At 44.5% G+C, this 24883-nt stretch overlaps 1 protein-coding gene across 1 annotated transcript in view; it reads right to left on the reverse strand.

The window, feature by feature from the left end:
* Positions 1 to 18257, reverse strand: part of LOC135399517 (uncharacterized) — a 39483-nt gene extending 21226 nt beyond the window's left edge. Inside the window, exon 1 of the mRNA XM_064631266.1 lies at positions 18093 to 18257. Coding sequence (XP_064487336.1) covers positions 18093 to 18171 — 79 coding nt within the window. The 5' untranslated portion in view covers positions 18172 to 18257. The remainder of the gene's footprint in view (positions 1 to 18092) is intronic.
* Positions 18258 to 24883: the final 6626 nt, after the last annotated feature.

Genomic DNA, 24883 nt, shown 5'->3' on the forward strand with positions numbered 1-24883 from the left:
ATCCAATTTACCAACGCATTAATCGCCGAGTTTACTTGACCATTGTCACTCCATGTACACGCACATCATTGCTCTCTAAGCTAGATATATTATTTGCGATAGTTTATTTACCATCCTGTTATAATATATTTCTGTCTGCTGTTTTCTTTTTTTTTCCTTTTTTTAGTGTATGTTTGTTGTTTGATGTACACTGCCAGTGTGTTGCATACTGCTCACATGTGCTCATATACGTGCTCACTCCCTCATGTAATGGCCTAAAGGCCCCTTGATGGATCAATAAATAATAACAATAAATAATAATATTAAAAGCTGAACTTCACCACATAGCAGGCTGTGCGCTAACGATTGCCACGAGTGATAGGCTTATCGTGTCTGATTCGAAGAGAGAGGGAGGTGTACGCCTTTCTGTGTCAGTTATCATATATCCACATTGACACAAAAAGGCGTACGCGCCCCTCTATCTTCGCATATAGAAGCGATAATCCTGTCACTCGTGGCAATGGTTGGCCCACAGCGTGCTATGCGGTGAAGTGTGAGTGTAGAAAATGCGACATTCTGCTCGATTTTCCATTTTCTCGTATTTCCTCTTTTTCTTTTTTCTTTTCTTTTTTTTTTTCTGCTACAAGGATCATAACGCTCGCAAAAAATTCCAGCGCAACTCAAAGTTTGTGTTGGGCTACACCACGTGTTCTATTTTGACGGTGCGATCGAAATCTCTAACGTTTGCTGGACTTTGCCGTGTACTTTTTCCTTCTACAAAAACAAATCAGGCGCCGAATGCTAAAAATGAAGATGCAGTTTGTTATTTCTTTAAGTTGAGGCGCTCCAAACGCGGCACGTCAAAAGTTTTTGGTTAAGCTGCGATTTCAAATGAACGCCAGGATTGGGCACCGTGTTGGTAACAAATAACAGGGAAGCGATGCATCTATCGGACGGTATGGAATAATCAAAAGTTGAGCCTCAGTCTTGAGCTCGCACATACACTCACAAAACAGAACTTGAGCACATAGCACAGTGAAGACTAAACATTGCGCAGAATGATAGAGTTATCACTCCTGATCAGTGGATAGCGCGGGGCCTTTTTGTGGAAATTAACACAATTGGATGATGTCACAAAAAGGCGTACACCTCTCGCTTTTAACCAATTCATTCGTAATGGTGGTTGGCAAAGAGCGTGCTATGCGGTCAAGTCATACGTCCCAACTGGCACAAAAAGGCGTACGCCTACATCTCTCTCTCTTCGAATCAGAAGCGATTAAACCATATCGCTCGTGGTAATGGTTAGCGCACGGCGTGCTATACGGTGAAGTTCTCTTTGGAGTGTGTACACTTTTAGAAATGAACTTCACCGCATAGCACGCTCCTAGCCAAACGGAAGGTGTACGCCCCTTTTGTGACAATTATGAACAGCATAAGTGTCACAAAAAGACGTACGCCTCTGGTCAGGCACCCGCTATTCCGGGCGCACCTTCGGTTCACCTGAGTGTTTTTTTTTTGTTTTTTTTCTGCGGACACTACTGGGGGGGGTTAAGAGTGTAGATCCTGAATGGGACATCCTACAACTACGTATAAAAATTTACTGGCACCTACACGTTTTCGTTGCAATGCTGAGAGATCTACTATATCATAATGTAGTGTTGAAAAACATTTTAGAATACCCAGAGGCAAGGCATTTTCCAGGTATTGGAAGCCCCTTGCAGCCGTTTTTTAACTATTCTATGAGGCCAATGCGAACGTTCTAGTTTCGGAATCGATGTTTCTTCAAACCGGATATTCCAATCGAATAGATCTCATCCTGTCCCATCCAATAGATATAACTTAACATCGTCGCACTGTCGTTTACAGACTTGCACACATTGTTTACAAATGACGATTTGGTCACGTATGCCCCAAGTACTTCCCAAATCATTTTTTCTTGCACGTCCGTTTGACCGCAACTATTTAGTATGTTGCGCTAGAACACTGGCTCTCCTAAATGAATCTCGAAAGAACTTTATTCCACGATGTGATTTAGTTTCCGAATCCCCCGTATAGCTTTGAGTGCTACGATGGCCTTTCGCTCAGCGAGGATGTAGGATCCCACGAGAACCGAAAAGCCCGTACTTCCCCTCCTCCCTATCATTATCATAATGAGCGAAGGTATACATTCGTGAGTCCCTCGGAAGGAAACACAAAGGTGCTCCCCTGCAGGCGTCTCCCCAGAAACCGAGCAAACATATATATATATATATATATATATATATATATATATGTATAAACAAAAAGAAGAAAGAAAGAAAGTGTGTCTCTGTGATGGGTTTAAAATGTGACGCCGCATAAGTGACCGCCACACGCATTTCCGAGACGCTCCCCGGAATCTGTCATTATCTTCCCTCGAATGTCTAAGTGCCATTTCCTTGGAACCCAAATTGACCATTTTGCCCGCTTCCTTCGCTCCGTCTTCCTACGTCTGTTGTTGCTCACTGTTGTTTTTTTTTCTTTTGCTTCGGAGTTTCCTTTCGAGAGTTGGCCGTTCATCGACCAAACCGGTCTGAAGGTCGTGCATTCCTAGCCATTGATCCATGGAGATAATGCGGGTCGACGGGTTGCGTGCATTTCTCCCTTTTTCAGTAAGATGTCACTCGCCTATAGCATTGCCGATGACAGCTTTGCATATATCGAAATATACTGTACACTCTTTTAAAAAAAAAAGTTGTATTTTAACTCCTTTCCTTGCCACATATATAACACCCTTTTGGAGAGTACAACTGAACCTATGTATGCAGTAAGAGGATAAGTCGAAAAATCCCAAACTGAGAAAAAGGGCCTGATCTGATTGTCCGTCCCATTGCCACACATGCATTTCCCATTTTTCACCGTGCTGTAGCGGGCCAACAAATCACAATGAGGTCCTAAATTTTCATTGGCAGGTGCATACTGGTATGTAGATGTCATTGCAGCAAAATTAATAAAAAGGGGATAGGTCGACTTATCCCCTTATTGCATACAGAGGTTCAATTACGCTCAAAAGGGTGTCTCCTCACTCCCTCGAGGAAGTAGCATAACACCTTCTCCCTGCCGGGGAGTAATATTACTCTCCAGTAGGGAGAAAGGTGGTATGCTACTCCCTTGAGGGAGTGAGGAGACACCCTTCTGAGCGTAATTGTACTCTCCAAAAGGGTGTCATATAGGTACAAAAAAAAGGAGTTAAAGTACACCCTTTTTTTAAGAGTGTTTTTGGAGTTTTTTTTAACCGCTTATATATAAGCAGTTAATTTCGCGATGTTAATAATTGGCGAGTTCGGGTGGAGGGACATTTTGGGGCATATTTCGCGGTACGTTGATCCCGCACCACGGAGTTCCTAGGGGCTTCACTTGAAACTGGGGCACCAAGTGAAACATGCAACTATAGGTATTGTGAGGCTTGTGTTGTGCTTCCCTCTTTATTTTTAATTGCCTCACGTGCTGCGTTCCTAGAATCGTCACTTATTTCGCGGAGATTTAATTTCGCGGGAATGTGACATTAACGAAATTCTCGAAAATTACACTCGTCCAGCATTCCAGCTTGAGTGCTTTACAACAACAACAACAGCTGCATGCGTGACGATGGATTCACGTATTTCACCCAGCGCGTGTGGGTTAATATGAGAGATATATGTTCAGTGCCCTCATCGATTTTTCGCTGCTTGCGGTTAGCCTAATTCAATATTTTGTGAGTACGTGTGTGTGAGTGTGTGTGTGTTTTTTTTTTTCTTCTGTGTGATAGTGTCTGCAACTAACATCGGACGATCGCGGAGGATCCACGGGAACACGAGGAAACTGCAGAACCTCAAGTGGCGTCGACACCCGTTATGTTAAAAATTCCCATTTAATTTAACAGTGTAGGGTGTTACCCGACAAATGTCTACCTGCGCCAGCATGTCGTCCTCGGCAATTACCCAATGCAGATGAAACCTTGCGTTATCCACAGCTATGAAGGACATTTCTCTCTTCATAAACTGACCTCTCCTGATTGAGCGCCGCAATGCAAAGTTGTAACGCAAAACCATCGAATCCCGTACGCAAAACAACCACAATGGCGCTGTCGAGAAGGGTTTATGAAATGCTGCTCTCCAGACCGCGTCGTGACGCACAACAGTCAAGCGGCTAGGATAGCAATGAGCTGTCCTGCAATGACAGCCGCTTGAGTCTTGCGCAGCTAGGACATAGATAACGTGCCCCAGATAGGCGTCTCCTCCCATTGTCAACAAATCCGGACATACAGAACGGTATATCAGTAGGTGTGATATTCGGCTAGGAGCGTGCTATGTGGTGAAGTTCTGTTTTAAAGCCTGACTCAACCCCTCCCCTCCGTAGCCGCTTCATCGTCGTTACGGTCGTTACAAGCTAAGGAGTGGCGGGAAATTCAAAATGGCGGGCGGGAAATTTGAAAAGGTGGGCACATGATAAAGCACGTACACGCCGCTCTTCGCGCGATACGTGAAGGCCGTGGTACACGTCACGCGCAATGTGTCACGTGCCCACCTTTTCGAATTTCCCGCCATTCGTTAGCTTGTAACGACCGTACCCAAGCAGCACAATGTACTGAAAGTCGAGTGCAATGGGGGTGGACGGTATGTGTCTTATCAGTGTTCTTTAGTTTCACGGGTCTGTTCAAGGCCTTCCACCTACCCGTCCACCCCCATTGCACTCGACTTTCAGTACATTGTGCTGCTTGGGTAACGACGATGAAGCGATTAAGCCCCCTGTAGCTGCCGAGCACACTCTTAGAAATGAACTTCACTGCATTGCACGCTCCTAACCAACCATCATCTCGAATGATATCGTTATCTGCTCTGATTTGTTGAAAACGGGGGGAGGACGCCTTTTTGTGACAATTATGAACAGCATAAGTATCACAAAAAAGGCGTACGCCTCCCGTTTTCAACAAATCAGGGCAGATAACGATATCATTCGAGATGATGGTTGGCTATGAACGTGCTATGCGGTGAAGTTCATCTTTAAGAGTGCAGGCCGAGCACTGTGCAGTCTGCTTTGCAAGCGAGAACACGACGGTAGAAAAAGCGAAGTTCAGTGGTCGGAAAATGTTGCGAACTGTTTCAGATGTGCGCTAAAATAGCGTGGGTAGCACAACAAGTTGGAAGACTACATGAAAATAGACCGTTGCCAAATGTTTATGCACGTGTACCTCTGTATTCGTTCTCGATGTTTCGCGAGATTTAAGGAACCCTACGCAAATACGCGAAAATCAGGTCATCGCGATAAGAATTACTCTCACGCCATGAAGATCTACCATTCTATTATTGCAGCTATTTTCTAAAAAGTGAGTTACGCCGCACTGTGCCTATGCGGGGATGAATGGAGGCTATATACGTCGGCGCACGCACACACAACACTGAAAAAACACATCCCTAGCTCCCCGACTTCTTTTGTTTTGTTTTGTTAGCGCGGCAAATATTTACCGTGCGCACCGCTTTGCTTATAGCAAAACGTTTCTAGTCGGTCCTGACCCTTTCATCGCGTGCAACGAGCACCGGAAGAATATGTCCCACTCCAACTGGGTAACACGTGACTTGACGCCACAACAGTCATTCGAAGTATCCACTTAAAAAGCGTGCGCTGTAGAAACCCAGGTGTGGGCAGCGAACACCTGAATTTATTATCGACCGCAAGAGCGCAAATTCTTATTCCTTCTGCTTAAAAGTCTCCCTTTTTGTCTCGTATTAACCCGCGTTTTTCTTCTCTCTTTGAAGGCATTTAAGCCGATGCAGCTGTCGATGAATCTGCGTATCGCCTCGCATTTGCATTAAAAAGGTAGAAATTCCAGCGAACTCTGGGAAAATGTTTAAGGGAAGAGACTGAGGACGAGAGACTCCGATGTTTGGAACAGAGATTGCGACCCAGAAGGAAAAACAAACAATCTCTGTTCGAAATATCGGCAGCCCCCCCCCCCCCCCCCTCGCGCGCTTCCCCTCACATTTGTACTTACATGGAACGTTATTGCGGTTACTTGAGACAGCTGATACTCTCGTGGAAGATAGTTTTCTTTTTTTTCATCCTCTAGAAATTTTTTCTAGGTTGTGCGAGCAGCACTAATGCCATTTTCTGCAGGCGCGTCACGCGGCCAGGCCATTGATGTTTTCGCGAATATGCAGAGACAGCAGAATTGGAGCCCGTCATTATTTAAGTCCATCCTCTTTGTTAGATATCCTGAGACGAACACGTACTTTTGAGGTACAAATTGCCAAGCTTTGCAAATGAGCCGAAACCGAAAATACGCACCTCACGAGCGCAGGAACGGCATCGCTTCGGCTTATCCAGGGTCTCTCTGGGCCAACGGATCAGCTTCCGACGCGAACGCCCTTTGACTCTTTTCGCGCTCGAGAAGTGCTGCTCTCTCGGCATTTTCGCGAAAACATCAAACGAAAAGGTTAATTAATGAATAATGAAGTAATTAGTAGTCCAGAATTGTATCTCAAATTAGACGTTCGTTTCAGGACATTTAAAAAGGAGGGCGGATTTAAATAATGGCTGGCTCCAATTCTCGCTCTCTCGCGTTTCGGAGAAAACATCTAACTTATAAGTTAACTAATGAATTTTAAGTAATTGGTCGTCCAATAGTTGCATGCTATTCCCCACGAGATGTTCGCCTGGCCGCATAACCCATCTGTGGGAACAGCATAGAGGTAGCCCTTTAGCTTTATCATAAAAAATTCTGTAAAGGATAACGAAACGCACTGTACGGCCAGGTCCACTTCACAGGTTTTGTGTATGCGTAGGATCTCACACTGAGTTTGGGCTTGGGATAAGCTCAGAAAATACTTCGTGTTCAGCACATTCCAAGTGTTCCATGCAGTACAATAGTTCTTGCAATCATATTTCTCAATAGAATCGATTACACCTCTTCAGATTGCAACTTGTCGCCCTTCAAGCAGGATTGGCATGTCTGAAAATCCAGGGGTGGAGGGATGACACCTGCCTCAGCTGGATAACACCCGGTATATATATAAGAGAGACTGACGAAGAGGCGCGTCGTAATCCTTGTCTATTGTCTTTTTTTGGGGGGGGGGTGAGGGGGGAGGTGTTGGGAGAATGCTTACCCTCTTGTATGAAGTGAGCTCTAGCAATTTCGACCACTTCCCCACAAATAAAGCATCCCATGAGAAGACCATTTGGAAAGGCGAAGCCAGCATAAAAATTGGCTGCGATCTTTGACACCCGGTATGTACGTAGTTTTGTGTTTTTTTTTTCCATCGTGATAACAGTGGTGGAAAGCGTACAGTATGTGTCATGTACCAATCCTCTTTTCTTTGTTTATTTTTAAACTTGTCTCAAAATTGCTGCAGCGATACTTGGAATCGTCCAGCTTGTATAGACTGGCACTCAAAACAAAATGTGTCTTAGTGCCCCCTAATGTATACGATAAAAATGCCACGACGAACCGAATCTTATCGAGGAAGAGGAAGGAGACGAAAATGCACTCTATAATGGAGGAGTCTCGTCGACTGCACTCAGCCACCACACGGGGGGAAAGGGGGGGGTCGAAAAGGGAGAGGGCATACTGATTATCAGGAGGGATGGTACGTTGAGTGCTGCCAGGAGCGTCCATAACGTAAGCATGAAGGGCGCCGTGCAGACGCTTGGAGGACCGCTTTTCGGTGGTTTTCGTAGAAGACATAAACCAGTGGGAATGTTTCACGTTGTGAAATACCGTTTTGTGTATGTGTTACCGGCAAAGTATGAATTCCAGGCAATCTAAAGAATGCCTATAGGCATTCTGTAGAGTACCGAGCTGTTTTTCGCAAAGTATGAAATCTTGCTGCCCGATAAACGCTGATGTTGATGTTGACGAAGAAAAAATACTAGGGAGAGGTTGAATTCGTCACACGACAAATTCGGCTACTCCCATAAACAGAACCCCCCCCCCCCCAAAAAAAAGGTGAAAAAAAAAATAGAGACACCCCCCTCCCCCCACCTCTTGGCCTCCTGACAAGAGGGATGCTGCAAGATGGAAGTCACTGAAAAGGTTAGCCAGCTCTAGGACTCGAACCCACATCTTTGATTGTATTTGTCCTTTCTATGTGCTCCCCAGCCTCAGAACATCAATTTCTCATGTTCAAGACGGGTGCTGCCTTGTCAGCGCTTGTGACATTTATTCAGAGGTGTGCGTTGGAGCCACTCTGTTGTGACCATGTAATTCATAGTGCGGTACACTAACCAGTGAACTCGGCCTTTGGCCGATAGTTATGCCGGTAAACTTCTTTCACACTCTGCCTATAGGCATTCTGTACATTGCCATACCATACCCACTTCGGACAAAGTATGAGAAAGTTGTTTCTTCGCGGCAGTGAACACTTGTTAGCGAATGAAATCTCTTTTATGTCATTCTAAATAAATTGTTATTTCTGGTGGGTTTTTGGTCTCTATTTTATGTTTTTGTTTTTTTGCATAAACACACGATTAGATTGTGTCCAAGTAGACTGTTCAGCCGTCATAACCTACTTGGTTAGTTTTGGTCTCTATTTCCTTTTTGCGTAAACACGCGACATGCCACGATAAAAACAAACACTTTTCTACTTTGCGTGCTACGGGGTACGCATTCTATAGAATGCCTAGGCAATATATGAAATGCATTTCATTTCGTACTTTGCCGGCCGATTTCGGGCATTTTATAAAATACCCCGACGTTCTATAGAATGAATAGATTTTTTCTAGGTTGTGCGAGCAGCACTAATGCCATTTTTGCAGGCGCGTCACGCGGCCAGGCCATTGATGTTTTCGCGAATATGCAGAGACAGCAGAATTGGAGCCCGTCATTATTTAAATCCATCCTCTTTGTTAGACATCCTGAGACGAACACGTACTTTTGAGATACAAATTGCCAAGCTTTGCAAATGAGCCGAAACCGAAAATACGCACATCACGAGCGCAGGAACGGCATCGCTTCGGCTTATCCAGGGTCTCTCTGGGCCAACGGATCAGCTTCCGACGCGAACGCCCTTTGACTCTTTTCGCGCTCGAGAAGTGCTGCTCTCTCGGCATTTTCGCGAAAACATCAAACGAAAAGGTTCATTAATTAATAATGAAGTAATTAGTAGTCCAGAATTGTATCTCAAATTAGTCGTTCGTTTCACAAAACAAACAAACACTTTTCTACTTTGCGTGCTACGGGGTACGCATTCTATAGAATGCCTAGGCAATATATGAAATGCATTTCATTTCGTACTTTGCCGGCCGATTTCGGGCATTTTATAAAATACCCCGACGTTCTATAGAATGCCGGATTTAGCACTTTGTCGGTAACATATACACACACGTTAGGCCTCATTCCCGAATTTTTCACCAGCTGTTATCCTTTGATTTGTTTATTTTTTGCAATTCACTTGCTTATCCGCAGAAAGATATCTAAAAAAGAAGGCGTGTTGCTGGCGGTGTGCTATTCGCGAGCAACCTCAGAACACCCGGAAAACAACAAGACAGCACATCCGGCGCCCGAAGGTGTTTTCCCGGAAGAATTCTGTGGTGTCAAATTATTCATAAGGTTCGCTGAAACGATCGTGATGAGATTATGGGAACACTGGAACACAAGTGAACTGATTACGGTAGTAACCTGTACACACAACCAGCACCGCACAGGCCAAACGTTCATGTACCCAAAGCGTGCCGTCATCACGAACCGGTTTTGTGAGCATATTTCCGTGCGAAACCCCGTCTTTACACTCGTCCCACACCAACAACAACAAACAAGAACAGGAGTGAGAGAACCCTGTTTTAAATTCTTCTACGCTGGCTCATTCGGAATTGGAACGATCGATTACAACGTAGCATCTCGCGTGTTCGAGCGCAAAAACAAACTATTTCCCTCGCTAAAAAATGCATCCCACACAACGGTTCCATCAGGTAGCTTTGTACACTCACGAGAATACGTTTATTTTTTTACGTATTGAGTGAGTGGCCCCTAAGCCTGCGTTGACGAGTCTTTACGTCTGGCCTATGTCAACTATCGCCCTCCTTAATCCGCCTTCCTCTGATTTATTCTGCGTTCCTTCTCGGACCTGTTGATTTACTGACGGGGCTATTGGGGGGTAGCTTTTGAATCTCTTTGAAGGCCATATTAGTTTACCGCCGTCTTCTTTCTGTGTGGGGTTTAGGCGGAGTGGAACATCCAACATGTCTGGAATGACAACTGACTTACCGTTTCGGCCCTTATTAAATGTCACTGGTTTTGGAATAACCGGCAGTCTATACTGTTTACGCGTGAAAATATAGAGATTACGCGGGCTTGTGAGTGCGAGATTTCATTAGCGATTTCTTCGTGCGGGATACCGCCGTTCTTTGAACTATTCTGTCGGAAGGGGCTCCTTTTGCACCCTTAAAAATGAACTTCACCGCATAGCACGCTCCTAGCCAACCATAATCTCGAATGATATCGTTATCTGCCCGTATTTGTTGAAAAGGGGAGGCGTACGCCTTTTTTGTGACACTTATGCTGTTCATAATTGTCACAAAAAAGGCGTACGCCTCCCGTTTTCAGCAAATCAGGGCAGATAACGATATCATTCGAGATTATGGTTGGCTAGGAGCGTGCTACGCGGTGAAGTTCATTTTTAAGAGTGTAGACTGTTAAAAATGCGGTTGGTGGTGCTGGTGGGAGGGCTCGCCGTTGTCGGCCTCACAGTGCTGTGCAACGTCACCACTGACGTATTGTGGGAATGTGCGTCCTGGGCCGGCTTCTAAGGGAACACAACAGAACTTCACCACATAGCACGCTGAAGGCCAACCATTGAATGATACATAAAATGATACCTTCATAAGTGTTGATTTGTGGAAAGCGCGGACGTACGCCTTTTTGTTGTAATTAACATAAACTGCGTAAGTGTCGCACAAAGGCGTACGCCTTCCACGTTCAACAAACCAACTTTGATAAGGGTACGATTCTCTGTAGTGGTATACCTTCAGTGTGTTATGCAGTGAATTTCTTTTTCAGGAGCGCACCGCAACGAAGAATGGGAAACGCCCGAATTACCGGGAGATACCTTTACCAATACCTTTCGAGAAACACCAAGTGATAGAGAACGGGCGAGCGAGTCACCGATTGATTCGACCTCCGATAGCGTATCTGAAATTTAAAATATGAATCGATTTCTTCTTCTTCTTTGCAGGCCGAAAAAAGCAGATCAAGTACAAAATTAGGTGGCTGAGTGTCAGATGGCGGTTTGTCCACAGGGTAATGGTGACATCATCCTATAGGAATATGCATAATCGAGTTTTGCAGCAGATATATTGATAACGGAGCTCGTTTCCGCCGTAATCCCACCAACAGGCCTACATTCCAGTAAGCGTTGATGGTATCATATTCTTCGAACTGGACCTACGCAAGCTTATACCCTAGTCAGACGGCAAACTGAAGGCCGTAAACGGAACGGCCGTACACTCTTAAAAATGAACTTACTTCCCGCCTCGGTAGCTCAGTCGGTAGCGTGTTCGCTTTCTGATCCCGAGATCGCGGGGTTCGAACCCGGCCGAGGACGCCAGCAACTTGGTGGCAGGGTACAAGTTGCTTAGACACGCCGTCTTCCGGCCGCGAGGGACGTTAAATACGGGGTGCCGTGTGGTGAGTTTTCGTCGCACGTTAAAGAACCCTCAGGTGGGCAAAAGCGATCCACAGACCGACCGCTGTGGCGTCGCTCATGATCTCAGTTGTCTCGCGACGTAAACACCCAATTATTAAAGAACTTACTTCACTGCATAGCACTCTCCTAGCGAACTATCATCTCGAATGATATCGTTATTTGTCCTGATTTGCTGAAAACGGGAGGCGTACGCCTCTTTTGTGACAATTATGAACAGCATAACCCAAGCAGCACAATGTACTAAAAATCGAGTGCAATAGGGGTGGCCGGTATCTGTTTTATCAATGTTCTTCAGTTTCACAAGTCTGTTCAAGCCCTTCCACATACCCGTCCACCTCTATTGCACTCGACTTTCAGTACATTGTGCTGCTTGGGAAGTCTCACAAAAAGGCGTACGCCTCCCGCTTTCAAGAAATCAGGGTAGATAACGATATCACTCGAGATGATGGTTCGGTAGGACCGTGCCATGCGGTGAAGTTCATTTCTAAGAGTGTAGCTTCACCGGTAACCCAAACCATCACCTCGATTGACGTCGTTCTCTCCCCTGATTTGGTGAAAACGGTTGACGTACGCGTTTTTGTGACAATTACGCAGTATATAATTGTCATAAAGTCTGCCGTCTGACTAGGGTATTAGTTGCTGCCTTTCGTATTGTCCCCTACACTTTTAAAAGAGGTCTTCACCGCATAGCACTCTCGTAGCATTCAGCATCCCGAATGACATCGTTCTGCGTCCTGATTTGTTCAAAACGGCACTCTTAAAAATGAATTTCACCGCATAGCACGCTCCTAGCCAACCATTATCTCGAATGATATCGTTATCTGCCCTGATTTGTTGAAAACGGGAGGCGTACGCCTTTTCTGTGACAATTATGAACAGCATAAGTGTCACAGAAGAGGTGTACGCCTCCTGTTTTCGACAAATCAGGGCAGACCACGATATCATTCGAGATGATGGTTGGCTAGGAGCGTGATATGCGGTGAAGTTCATTTTTAAGAGTGGGAGCAGTACGCCTCTCTGTAACACTTATTTTCACAAAAAGACGCTTGTTCATCTGTACGTTGTTCACTGAGTCGCCATTAGCAATATTTTCAACTAAACTGGCAGCAGTTTATCCTCACCGACGCCCAAGCAATGATCCGAAAGACGGCAGTTGACGAAAAGTCAGCGAGCTAAATAAATAAAAATAAATAAATAATAACGGATACCAATTATTTATAACTGAATTCTATGTCCAGCGCTTTGGCTGTCGTGACCTCATTGTCGATAACCCGCAGTTTCTGTGGTGTGAAGCTACAAAACCACCGATTCTAGATTTTTTTTTAAATATATGAGAAAAGGATATAAAGTAGCCCATTGCATTCTACGATTGTCCGATTTTTCATTTACAGTCGTATCCGATATGTTAGTAGTATCTTACAGTTGTCCCCGCAGGAAACCAGTGCGACGTCCGCCATGGAGCTCATTCTTACCCCACTGTATAGCCGAAGCCACGTATTGCCATTGTTTTTTTCTTGTTTGTCTCAATAACTAAAGGGCGCGGCATCCACGCGTAACTTAGAGTAGGCACAGAACCTTGATCTCCCGTTAAGAACCAGCTCTCGTGGCCTAGTGGCATGGCATTCCACACCGAGACTGCATGGGAGGTGACCGGTTTCAAATCCGGACGCCGGCTGGTGCTGTCTGAGTGTTTTGCCTGGGTTTTCTTCGGACGCTTTAAGACGAATGGCAGCGCTGTTCCCCGTGAAGCCGGCCCAGGACGCACGGTTCCTCGCCTGAGCAGACTCGCTTGGGCAGACTTGTACGTATTTGGAGTGTTGTATTTAAAATACTGTATTCTAAATACAATTTGCGGTATTTTTGCACTCTACTCAATACTTTTTGTTTTGTGTATTTGTACTCTATTTACAATACATTTTATGGTATTTTCTACTCAATACTCTAATTACATATTTTGCGTATTTACATATCTCCCTCCCAAACTTTCTGTGTCTCGTCTTTTTATTATCTTGGCAGAATAAAAGCGCTAAAAACACGAGGACAACGGACACACAGTTAGCGCGCTAACAATTGTTGTGCGCTATTGTTAGTGCGCTAACTGTGTGTCCGTTGTCCTCGTGTTTTTAGCGCTTTTATTCTGCCATGCCTTACCAACAGGCCCAGTCTGAAGTTTTAAGTTTTTATTATCTTGCTTGTTCAGTGGAAATTTGCTGGGTCCCTCGGACTTGATTCGGATAGTGACTCTAGACCCGGACATTGGCCCTTCTTGGAAGTCTCCATTTAGAGATCTTGCCCCGTGTGTACTAATCCTTGGCCAGTGAAGGTTCTATTATGTGTGCCCTGACGCGGTGACGCCGAATTCTGACCACGCCGAGCAGGGACCTGCTAGAAGTGTGCTTTGTTCTGGGTCACTTATCACTTAGCGGAGTTATGTGGTATCACTTTGTCATCTTTTTGGGACTTGCGTTTAGATGGCTCCTATCACACAGCGGCGGCTAGCGTAGTGCGCGGAGTTCAGGTGATTCATGTGACATAGCGGCGACTTGCCGCATTGACCAGTGACCGGTGACTTTTTGCGTTCAAGGATAAATAGTATCTTAATTGTATTTCAAATACTTTTTCAATTATTTTGTACTCTATCTTAATTACTTCATGACTTCATTACATCTTAATTTTCATGTATTTATGCTCTATCTTAGTTACATTCTAACGTTAGTATTATTATCTTATCTTAAATACATTTTTGAGTATCTTGTACATGTCTGTCCTTGGGGCACTGGGGGAATGTTAAGTGAACAAAATCCTTGCGTTAAACTAACATAATAATTTTGTTCAATTAAACTTTCCTCATGGCCCGAAGGGTTGCTCTAATCGCGCTTGGGAACGAGACCATATTATTTCCAGTGTTATTATTAAGGTTGACTGGAGCTGTACATGTCAGGACGAGAGAGAGGAGGCCACACTTGGTGAAACGACCTACGATTTGGTTGCTCCATATCTTTGAGTGTAAAGCTTGTGAAAGCTTTCTAGGCCGCTTTTGCTTTTATTCATTTTATAACCGTGCAATGAGGCGGATTCACTCAGCTTATTACGTACTCAGAAGACACGTTACCTTTTTTTTCTCCTTTGTGTGTGTGTGTTCTGCTAGAATCGACCTTGTTTCGCGGGATAAAAATTACCTTGCATGCCTCGCCCTACGGGAACGCCTTTCGAAATAAGCACCACAAACAAAAAATGAATCGGTTATATTTATGAAAAAGAAGACAAAATAAAAGCAAGGAAGTGCATAAAGCGCATATTACGTATTATCCAATGAACCATGAAAGCATATTTTAAGAGAGCTCCCCCAGAGACATGAAAAAAAAGACCGTTATTGAATTGCATATTCTATACCAATATTAGAATATTCGTGTGCGGTATAGGATTTTGAGATTGGTCTAATTCCTTAATTAGGGAGATGAGGCTAAATCAAGCTGCAAGATTTGTTACAAAGACACAAATGTGAGCGGACTCACCTTAAGTGTCAATGTACACCCAATTATTATTATTATTATTATTATATGTTACAAAGAATTATTCGCCCCCTATACGGTTCTCGTGCTTAAAAACTATGCTGCGATTTGATTCTGGCAAAAACATGATCTGCGTTCCTGATAACTATTACCTAAGTAGCACCTAATTTTATTTCTGACTGCCCTGACCATACGTTCAAAATTAAACATTAAAAATTTTGAACGTCTGTTCTTTAAAAAAAAATATCGTAGACTGTCATAACAACACCTCAATGATGCAACTCCCCATTCATCATCTAAAATAAAGCTGTTGTTTACTTCAGTGAAACAATCGTCCACGTGACCTTGCCCTGTGTTGTTCATTTTCAAGTGCTATATATGTATGATTTTCTTTCTGTGCCCGGTTTCCTTTCTTTTCTTTTACTTTTTAACCTTTTCTTTACCGCCACAAAAATGGGTTTTTGGGTGGTTTGGCAAACATATTTTTATCTGGCTTACAGTATCACTTTAAAATATGTTGCTATAACGGAAAATCTAGCCAAATGAATGCCTTATCGAATGATGCAAGTTTCATAAACAATGCTATCCATGTAGTTCTAAAACTAATTTTGGAACGCAAAAAGTCGGTGCAAACAGCACGAAGCTCATTAAGATACGCGGGTATCATGAACAAAAACACGAATCTACAAGTTCCAAAATATACAAAATGTGGCAAATTTTATGAGAAATAATATATGGAAATATCGACACTCTGGATCAAGAAGTTCATGAATTCACCATAGCACGCTCTTAGCCAACTATCATCACGAATGACAACGTTCTCTCCCTTGATTTCATGAAAACGGGGGGCGTACGCCATTTTTACGATGGCGATTTTATGCCATGTTATCGATTCTGATTTAGGGCGTACGGCTTTATCGTCTTCATATATCTAAATTGACACAAAAAGGTGTGCGCCCTACTTGAATCAGATGCGATAACCTTGGCATTCGTGGCAATGGTTGGCGCAGAACGTGTTGTGCTGTGAACTTCTGTTTTTTGGAGTGTAGAGATCAGCGAGGATGAATTATTTGATACGACTTTTCGTTGTTTCTGTTTTGTGTGGAACCTGGACCCCAAGCTTAGAGCTCAGTCCAAGGAAATACGTTTAGCGATAGGCATGAATTTGCGCCACAAAACACTTAACAAAGGTTAAGTATAATTTTAGAAAGAACGCGTGTCAATAAAGTGTGCTGGGCACTGTCTACGCCGCCTGGATCCGTTTTCTTTCTTTTTTTTTTCACTTCTGCGTATTCTAGCATTTGTGTCGCTGTACAAGGGTGCTTCCTAAACTCTGCTGCCCCGCGACCCATTAAAAATATAAATTATGGCATCGCGATCAAACAAGCTGTTCGACTTCAGTGCCTGAACGTGTAATACACCAAACTCAGGATGACACTTCCTGTAGCAGTGAATATAGTTAATCAGCTGGGCTAGCACCGCACGCAGAAAATTAAAGGCACGCCGGCTGTATTGGCTGTACCTAGGTAATGGCCAAAGCGAGCTTGTTTTTTTGTTTTACAGCACAGCTTGTGAAAACAAGGGACGATCAACTCGCAATTCCGGCGCGATGTTGAGCTGTGACCTGTATTACTTTGCTCTTCATCGACGCCACCACTGAGGAGCCAGGTTGGCGCAAGTATGCCGTGGCAAAGAGAAGGAAGATCCTCATGACTTTAGTACAGAAGGGCGTGTATTTCCCTGACGACACTGACCAAAAATTCGGGAACTGGCTTCGCGACCCTGACCCACAATTTGGGAAGTCCTGCTGTACAAGGTTTATTTGCGTATTCCATGAACAAAATTGCAATGGACAAACACTTATGGCTTTCGTATTACGCACATTGATTGATTCACTGTGATATAGAAAAACTGTTGTGATGTGAGGCTCGTATTACGTGTTTATTTATTTCGTTCGCGGCCATAAGTTTTTGTGGAATGCGCAGACGTTTGCGTTTAAAAATCAGCGGATGGACATCACGGCAGAATCTGAAGTGGAATGAATGCATTACATTCAATTAAATAAGGTTAAAATTTGGGCGGGTTGGTATTTTTGGTTGGTAATTTGGCTGTGCGTCGTCCCTTTGTCTGTGTTCGTCTCGTCCCATTGTTTTGCCTTCGCACTGGGGTATTTTATCCATTTTAAAAGAAAACATTCAATTAATTGAGGCAACTGACACGGCCAGACCACATAGACTATACGATAGATGCCCTTTCCTTCGCATGCCCCCCACCTCTGATCTCCCCCAGCACACACGCACGCATACAGAATAAAAAACACCGTGGTCAATATCCGGATTGACATGACACGTCCGACATTGTCTACTGAAGGGACGTTAAGCACCCTATAATACGCCGGGAATTTTAGCACGTGATCAGGAATTTTCTTCAAGTAACAGTCGTAACGACACGCAAACCCTGAATGATCTGAAGTGGCATACACGACGCTTTCACGAAATAGACTTCCCTGTAACCTTATTTGTCTTCTTTTATGTAATACTGTTAACTGTTAAATGTTAATAATAATTTTAAATGTTGTTATGTATGTCTGTTATGTGTAAAAACGCGAGAATATTTTCCACGCGCGCGGCAAGATAACTTGTACAACATGAGAGAAACTGATGTTCTAAGGCTGGAACACATAGAAAGGACAAATACATACAAAAGCCTCAAGTGCCTAAGAAATTAACGATGAAGTCGAGCCCTACAGCTGGCTAACCTTTTCAGTGACTTCCAGCTTTCATCGTTTCTACAACATGTCACGGTTCGAACCTTCCAGTCAAAGTCCTGATGTCAATTTGAGTTCATGAAACAAACTGCATGCTCTATGATATAGACCGTGCCAAGTCTGCTGAGTGCCAGCCCGACCACGTAACAAATTCACGTAAACCTGAAACTGTGACCCCGGCCAAATTGAAACAGAACTTACCTCTCACTACAACCCAGCAGAGCAAGGACGCCGACAGTAGCAGCCGAGACCATGCGCCGCCATCGAACAAACACAGCATTTTCGGCTCTTTTTAGACCATTGAGAGAGAACCGATTCCTTGGTCGACGAGGAAAAACACGCGCGGTCGGCCACCTAACTCCAACAGGCCAGACTGGTCACACTGGCCTCCACTAAAGCAGGTCCACCTCTCTCTACCGGCCCGTTGAAGGACCCCGATTGGCTGGCGCCCCGCAGTGTCATTACGTCCCCTAATTACGTCGTATTATTTTCCCATCAGCCGCTCGGTGGCGGTCGGAGCCGGTTCTGTTTCCTCTTTTTTTCTTTCTTTCTTTCGAATGCCTTTCAGGTTGAGCTTTCTTCGATTCTTTTGCAGTGTATTACGAATGCACGTTCCTTCTTGTTTGCGCAGATAGGACTCGGTGCAGGCGGCGCTGAATGGGGAGGGGATTTCTTCGTCTGCGGTCTCTGTCTGTCATTTGGAGTCATTACCGCGGGGAGGGAGCCTTTCGAGGAATTCTAAGGTTCAAAAGCAGATGTTCCGGGTTGCGTTGAATCCGTGGCGGTGCATGCAATTTCGCTGACCCACCACCACTCCCACTCTCCTCAGTGACAACTGTCGCATCCTCCTTTTTTTTTCGGAATCCGAAATGAGGTGGTGAGAAAGGAAATTGGGCGTCTTATTATTATAATTCCGGGCTTACGACGCCTACCTGGTCCAGTGTTGCCATCCGTGAGAGAAATTCCCGACCTTCGAATCTTGGTAGATTTTGAAGGACATAGACAGCCGCTATTGACCAGGAAAATGCGTATAGACCTTCCACCGAAGGCGCGTATGAGACCTCTTTCAATTTTTTTTTTTAAATAGGGACAAAGCGATTAACATATACCTGGTCAAAACGATGAGGTTGCTGAAGAAACAAAACGCCGTCTTCTCTAAAAATTTAATCGCGCACGATTTATTTCTGTACATAGATTGTATCTGTGTGATACCTTGTTTATTTCGTTTCTTCTCCAGTATTCATACACGCAGTCTCGCACGTACTGCTGCTAGCATATATTCCCTACATCTTTTTTTTTTTTTTTCGACTAGCGACGTAGCGGTTTCGCTATATTTTGAATTTTTAACGCATAAAATACTCCCCTTACAAATACATAGAGCGTATTTTATTATATGCTGCCGCTACAGGTACAACTACGTTCTATAAAATGAAAGAAAACCTGACACAAACGTGAAACAACGATGCGTTTTTTTTTAAATGTTTTAATCAACTGTGTCGCTACTATAACATTCATGAGTTCAGATGCTTTACTCAAAAGTAGCTCGGGCACTAAGGGCCGTTACAAATTCGAAAATGTAACTGTACGCCGCTACCAAATAAAAGTAACGCAAGTACTTTTCCGCTATACTTATCATTCGGGTTCAGATCCCGGGTTCCCCGAATTGCGGCATAATTCCATGTCCCCAAATCCCGGGATTTCGCGAGGCCAAATCCCGTGGTTTCGGGATAATAAATTCCTGCTTTCTTGAAAATGGATACTATAGGCGGGTGGCTTTAGGCGATTTATCATTTATTTATGGGCCATCATCATTATCATTCATTTAGTTATCATTTATTTATATCATTTATTTATTTATGGGCCAATATCATTTGCAGTCCGAAACCGAACCACGTGCAAATTATTTTAGCTGCCGACTTATGCGAAGCGCGCAAACCACGTGGCCGAGAACAGCCCTCAAGTATAGCACTGAAACTTCTACGAAATGAGAAGAAATCTCCCTGTCCATACGGCTACGCAAAATATTGCAGAATCACCCCCCCCCCCCCCCCCACACACACACACCTCTGTCTCTCTCTCTTTCTCTGCAGAATTTATTTTATTTTTTTAATCCTCACGAATATGCTTGGAAGTGAAAAGAGAAAATGGAGACATCCTTTTCAGAATACTGTAGACTCAGTTGCTCCAGACGAGAACATGACAGATACTGTGGACGAATGAAAGGGGAGAAATAATACAAAACGCACCGAGGGCGCGAAAGCTTCAGAGCGCACTGCGCGTGCGTTGGAAGGCGGTATTTTGGATCGTCAGTCGTGAAAGAAACAAACGGGAGGGTGACTGCGCGACAGGTGTGTTTGAGAAGACGGTGTCTACCCCCGGACGTGCTGTCAATGGCGACACTCTTAAAAATGAACTTCACCGCATAGCACGCTCCTAGCCAACCATAATCTCGAATGATATCGTTATCTGCCCTGATTTGTTGAAAACGGGAGGCGTACGCCTTTTTTGTGACACTTATGCTCTTCATGGTTGTCATAAAAAAAGGCGTACGCCTCCCGTTTTCAACAAATCAGGGCAGATAAAAATATCATTTGAGATTATGATTGGCTAGCAGCTTGCTACGCCGTGAAGTTCAGTATCGGTCTATCCTTTATCCGTCCGTCCTTCTTTGTGTTTTGTTTTGGTTTGGGTTCTTTTTCTTTTTTCTTTTTTTTTTGGCTATAGTCGTGACGACGCCCACTTCTGTGTGTGGCCAACAATGGCGACCCTATCCTGCCATTACCCCCCCCCCCCTCATTTTTAAGAGTGTACTGCCGTCAACTCGTATATTTCTTCCTTCAATAGAGGAGAGGGGATATATTTATTACACGAAAGGGAAAAAAAACGGGGAACGGTCAGCCAAACGGGACGGCTTGCTATTCCGTCGGCTTGCTATTCCGCAAAGAAAAAAGAAAAAATAAACGAAAGAAGAATAATGAAATAGAAATAAAATAAATAAAAAGAAAATAATTAGGAAATAAAGGATAGACTTACAAACGGGGAAAGAAGGATGAGATGGATTACAGAAGAAGATGACTTTAAAACGAACTTCAATGGAGGCTATAAGGCCTTCTCTGCCAAAATGCTTTTCCGTGCACTGCTTGCCAGGTGCAAGCTCATAACTGAATGCACTGAGATACGAACTGAGATGCTTCTTTTTTTAGCATTAAACATACCCCCCCCCCCCTTCTCGAACTGAAACACTGGCGCACCTGAGAGACAACGAGTACATACAGGGTGGCCCACCAACCATGATAGAAATTCGTAGTAAACACACACTCTAAGAAATGAACATCACCACATAGCACGCTCCTAGCCAACCATCATCCCGAATGACAACGTTCTCGCCCCTGATTTGTTGAAAGCGAGACGCGGAGCCTATTCTCTGCCGTGCGTAATGGCACAAAATAGGCTCCGCCTCCCGTTTTCAACAAATCTATGGCGAGAACGTTGTCATTCGAGATGATGGTTGGCGAGGAGCGAGCTATTTGTTGAAGTTCATTTTTAAGAGTGCATAAGCAACGGGGAGACATGCGGTCGACGAATTTTTTTTTTCGGCAAGGAACAGTTGTCACGTGCTGGCACCATTTTTATTTCATTTCAGTCTGTAGAAATGTACTTTCGTGAATTGAACACCGAAATTCCGCAGGTCCACCTAACGTTTTCCACATTCTCGAAGACTGCAGCCAGTACGCAGGCGAGCTACGATCCTTTAAATCTCAACTTGAAATGCTGGATCAGAGGCCATTCAACATCTGCAAAGTTCTCGGCCCATGGAGTAACCCTGGACACCAGTGCCGTGCACTTGGCGCTCTTTTTTCCTTTCTGAGGGCCACCGGCCTCCTTCACGAACTGTAGGGATTTCCTTCCCTCGTCATCCATTCATGTGAACCTTTTTGGAATGGGGTATGGTCCTGCACTCAACGCAGGGAAACATCCCACATCATCATCATCCATTCATCTATGTTGTTGTTGTTTCCACGCGGAAATGGGTTCCTCGTGGTCATTTAACTCAGTACAGCACCCGATAAAACACGTAATGCAATGACAATTGCTTAAATAAATTCGCGGAAAATCCCTGTAAATGAGTCCTTGGCTCTGCCTCCTTTTTGTCGGCTCTACACTCTTAAAAATGAGTTTCACCACATAGCACGCTCCTAGCCAACCATCATTCCGAATGACAACGTTCTCGTCCCTGATTTGTTGAAAACGTGGGGCGGAGCCTATTTTGTGACACTTATGCTGTTCATAATTGTCACAAAAAAGCCGTACGCCTCCCGTTTTCAGCAAACCAGGAAAGATAACGATATCATTCGAGATTATGGTTGGCTAGGAGCGTGCTATGTGGTGAAGTTCATCACCACCCACCACCATCATTTGTAAGAGTGTGCTTTGCGCAGCAAAAATTGATTTACTTCCCTGCCTACATCCGGTGACCTCTTTTTTTGATAAGATAGCTCTGATTTTCTCACTCATTGGGTGAGTTTGTTCTGTGGGTTGGGATTATAACGCTCTCCCCCTCGTGTCGATGTAACCTCCTTTCCTCGCAATTTGGCGCTCAAACACGGGCAGACAAAAAAGAGACAAAGCCAAGGACTCATTTCCCGGGATTTTCAGCAATTTATTTCGATTCAATTCCAGCAATTGTCGTTGCGTTACGGATGCTTTACTGACTAAAATAACCACGATGAACCCATTTCCGCGAACAAAAGATTACGTCGACTCTGGAAATTTCGGACTTCAATTCAAGAAATTAAATTTCCATCAATTGAAATGAAATAAAAATGGTACCAATATGTGGCAAATGTTCCTGGCAGAAAAGAAAATTCCTTGACGGGGATTTTTTGCCAACGTTCTACCTTGACGTATACGCAATTCCGTCATCCTCGTCCCCTTGACTGCAGCTTGCCCCTGCATCCAGACAGATAGCCTAACTCCAGTCGTGCGCTCGCATCACTGTAGGGGGCGCTACGAGGCAATTTTCGGGCGCCACCTATATACACTCTTAAAAAAAGGGTGTACTTTAACTCCTTTTTTTGCCACATATATAACACCCTTTTGGAGAGTACAATTACGCTCAAAAGGGTGTCTCCTCACTCCCTCAAGGGAGTAGCATAACACCTTTATTCCTACTGGAGAGTACTATTACTCCCCGCAGGGAGAAGGTGTTATGCTACTCCCTTGAGGGAGTGAGGAGACACCCTTTTGAGCGTAATTGTACTCTCCAAAAGGGTGTCATATATGTGGCCAGGGAAGGAGTTAAAGTACACCCCTTTTTTAAGGGTGTAGTGCACGTAAGTGGCATACCTCAGAATAGTCCAGCGGAAGACGCGAAAAACGTCACTGATTTTAGCTGCAAGCGAAAGTACAAGTGCTGAATGTCATGTCTTCTCGTGCACTGCTAACGGCGAGATGTATCCTGGGGTACAACCACAAGATATTCCGTAGCAGACGGGAACAAACAACAACAATTTTATTACAAGATGATGAATGGGGAGTTTCGCCCCAGGGGCGATACTCTTCCCCACTGCTGGTGGTGGGGAAGGGGGGGAGGAATGAAATAATGAGCCCCTTCACAATATGAAGAAGAGAAGCATTCCAATGCAAAGTCGATATTCCGACACGGCACAAGTGCTAATATACGCGTCGGTACTTTTGTCAGGTGACATAATTTTTTTTTCTTTAGTTTTCTTCCACTAGAATGTTCCGTGGGGATGAGAAGACACGCGTGTTGTTTCACAGTTTGTGATAGAATGGATGTACAGGTGGATTCTATACGGGATCCTGGGTACAGTCGCAAAAAAGAATCCCGATCCCGCCCCAGGATACGCGTTGAGAAATTCCGAAGTCTCGGGATCTCGAAGTCTCCCGAAGTCTCCTTATAAATATATCCCCTTCCCTCCCCCCCCCCCCTGCACCGTATAGCACCTTGTAAACACGGCTCGTGGTTTCGAACCTTGCTTAACCTCTGCGTCCAGGCACACCGTTGTCCAATGTACCTAGCGATGGTGGTCTATTTATATCCCTCCAATTAGCCGACGCGCAGCAAGAAATGCGCCTCAAGTTGCAGCCATGGAGCCAAGGTAATTGCTGTCGTTTCCAACATTAACACTGGGTATCTTTAGAAAAGGGCACCCACGCGCTCTGGCGCCCCAGAGATGTGAGGGTTGGTCAGCGCGCGCCCGGAACCCGCACAGTACTACACTCAATGCGCAATAACCACTCTTTCGTTCTTTTGGTCCCGAAAACACAAGAGTGCCGCATTCTATTCCTATATCCATTCTGTGCACTTACGTCATCCCGTGCAACGGAATAATTTTTCCAGAATGTTGCTATGCGAGAAATGCATCGTGCAGGGAATACAGTCGACCCGTGTTTATCCGGACAACTTCATTTTCTCTGAGAATGTCCGGATAGCGGGGGAACCAGATAAGTGAAACACGAAAATCCAGAGTGATCCTAAAAGGACTTCTTTATTGACCATTACACAGAAAACTATCCGTTATCATATGTTTCATTCTAATACACGCATCCAGTTCTTGCAAACCTTTGCGAATGGCATTAACTTGCGAAATATTGTTCTGTTGCTCGAAAAATACTGTAGCGCTGTTCTCAGTGCCGGCCGCGCATTTTCTACCGTCACAGCTGGTGCATCCACGCTTTCATCATCAGATTCTTTTTGAACACTATCGGAAGCGACGACACTGACGCTATCGTCATCTATGATTGCAGCGCAGGGGTCCTCGCTGCGGACCTTCTTTGTCTGAAATGACCAGACTGCTCAGCGGATTACTTTTGTGCAACGTGCGAAGTCGGAAAGGGAGAAAATTCTTCCTAGCAACACCGTCTTTGTGTCCGTAAAAAGAAGGCCACGACCAGGGTTCTCGACCTCGCTACACTATATGTGGACCAAGTGTCATCCCTGGACAACGACTGGATAACTGAAGCCGATT

Source organism: Ornithodoros turicata, chromosome 7, assembly GCF_037126465.1.
Source record: "Ornithodoros turicata isolate Travis chromosome 7, ASM3712646v1, whole genome shotgun sequence".
Classification (NCBI taxonomy): domain Eukaryota; kingdom Metazoa; phylum Arthropoda; class Arachnida; order Ixodida; family Argasidae; genus Ornithodoros; species Ornithodoros turicata.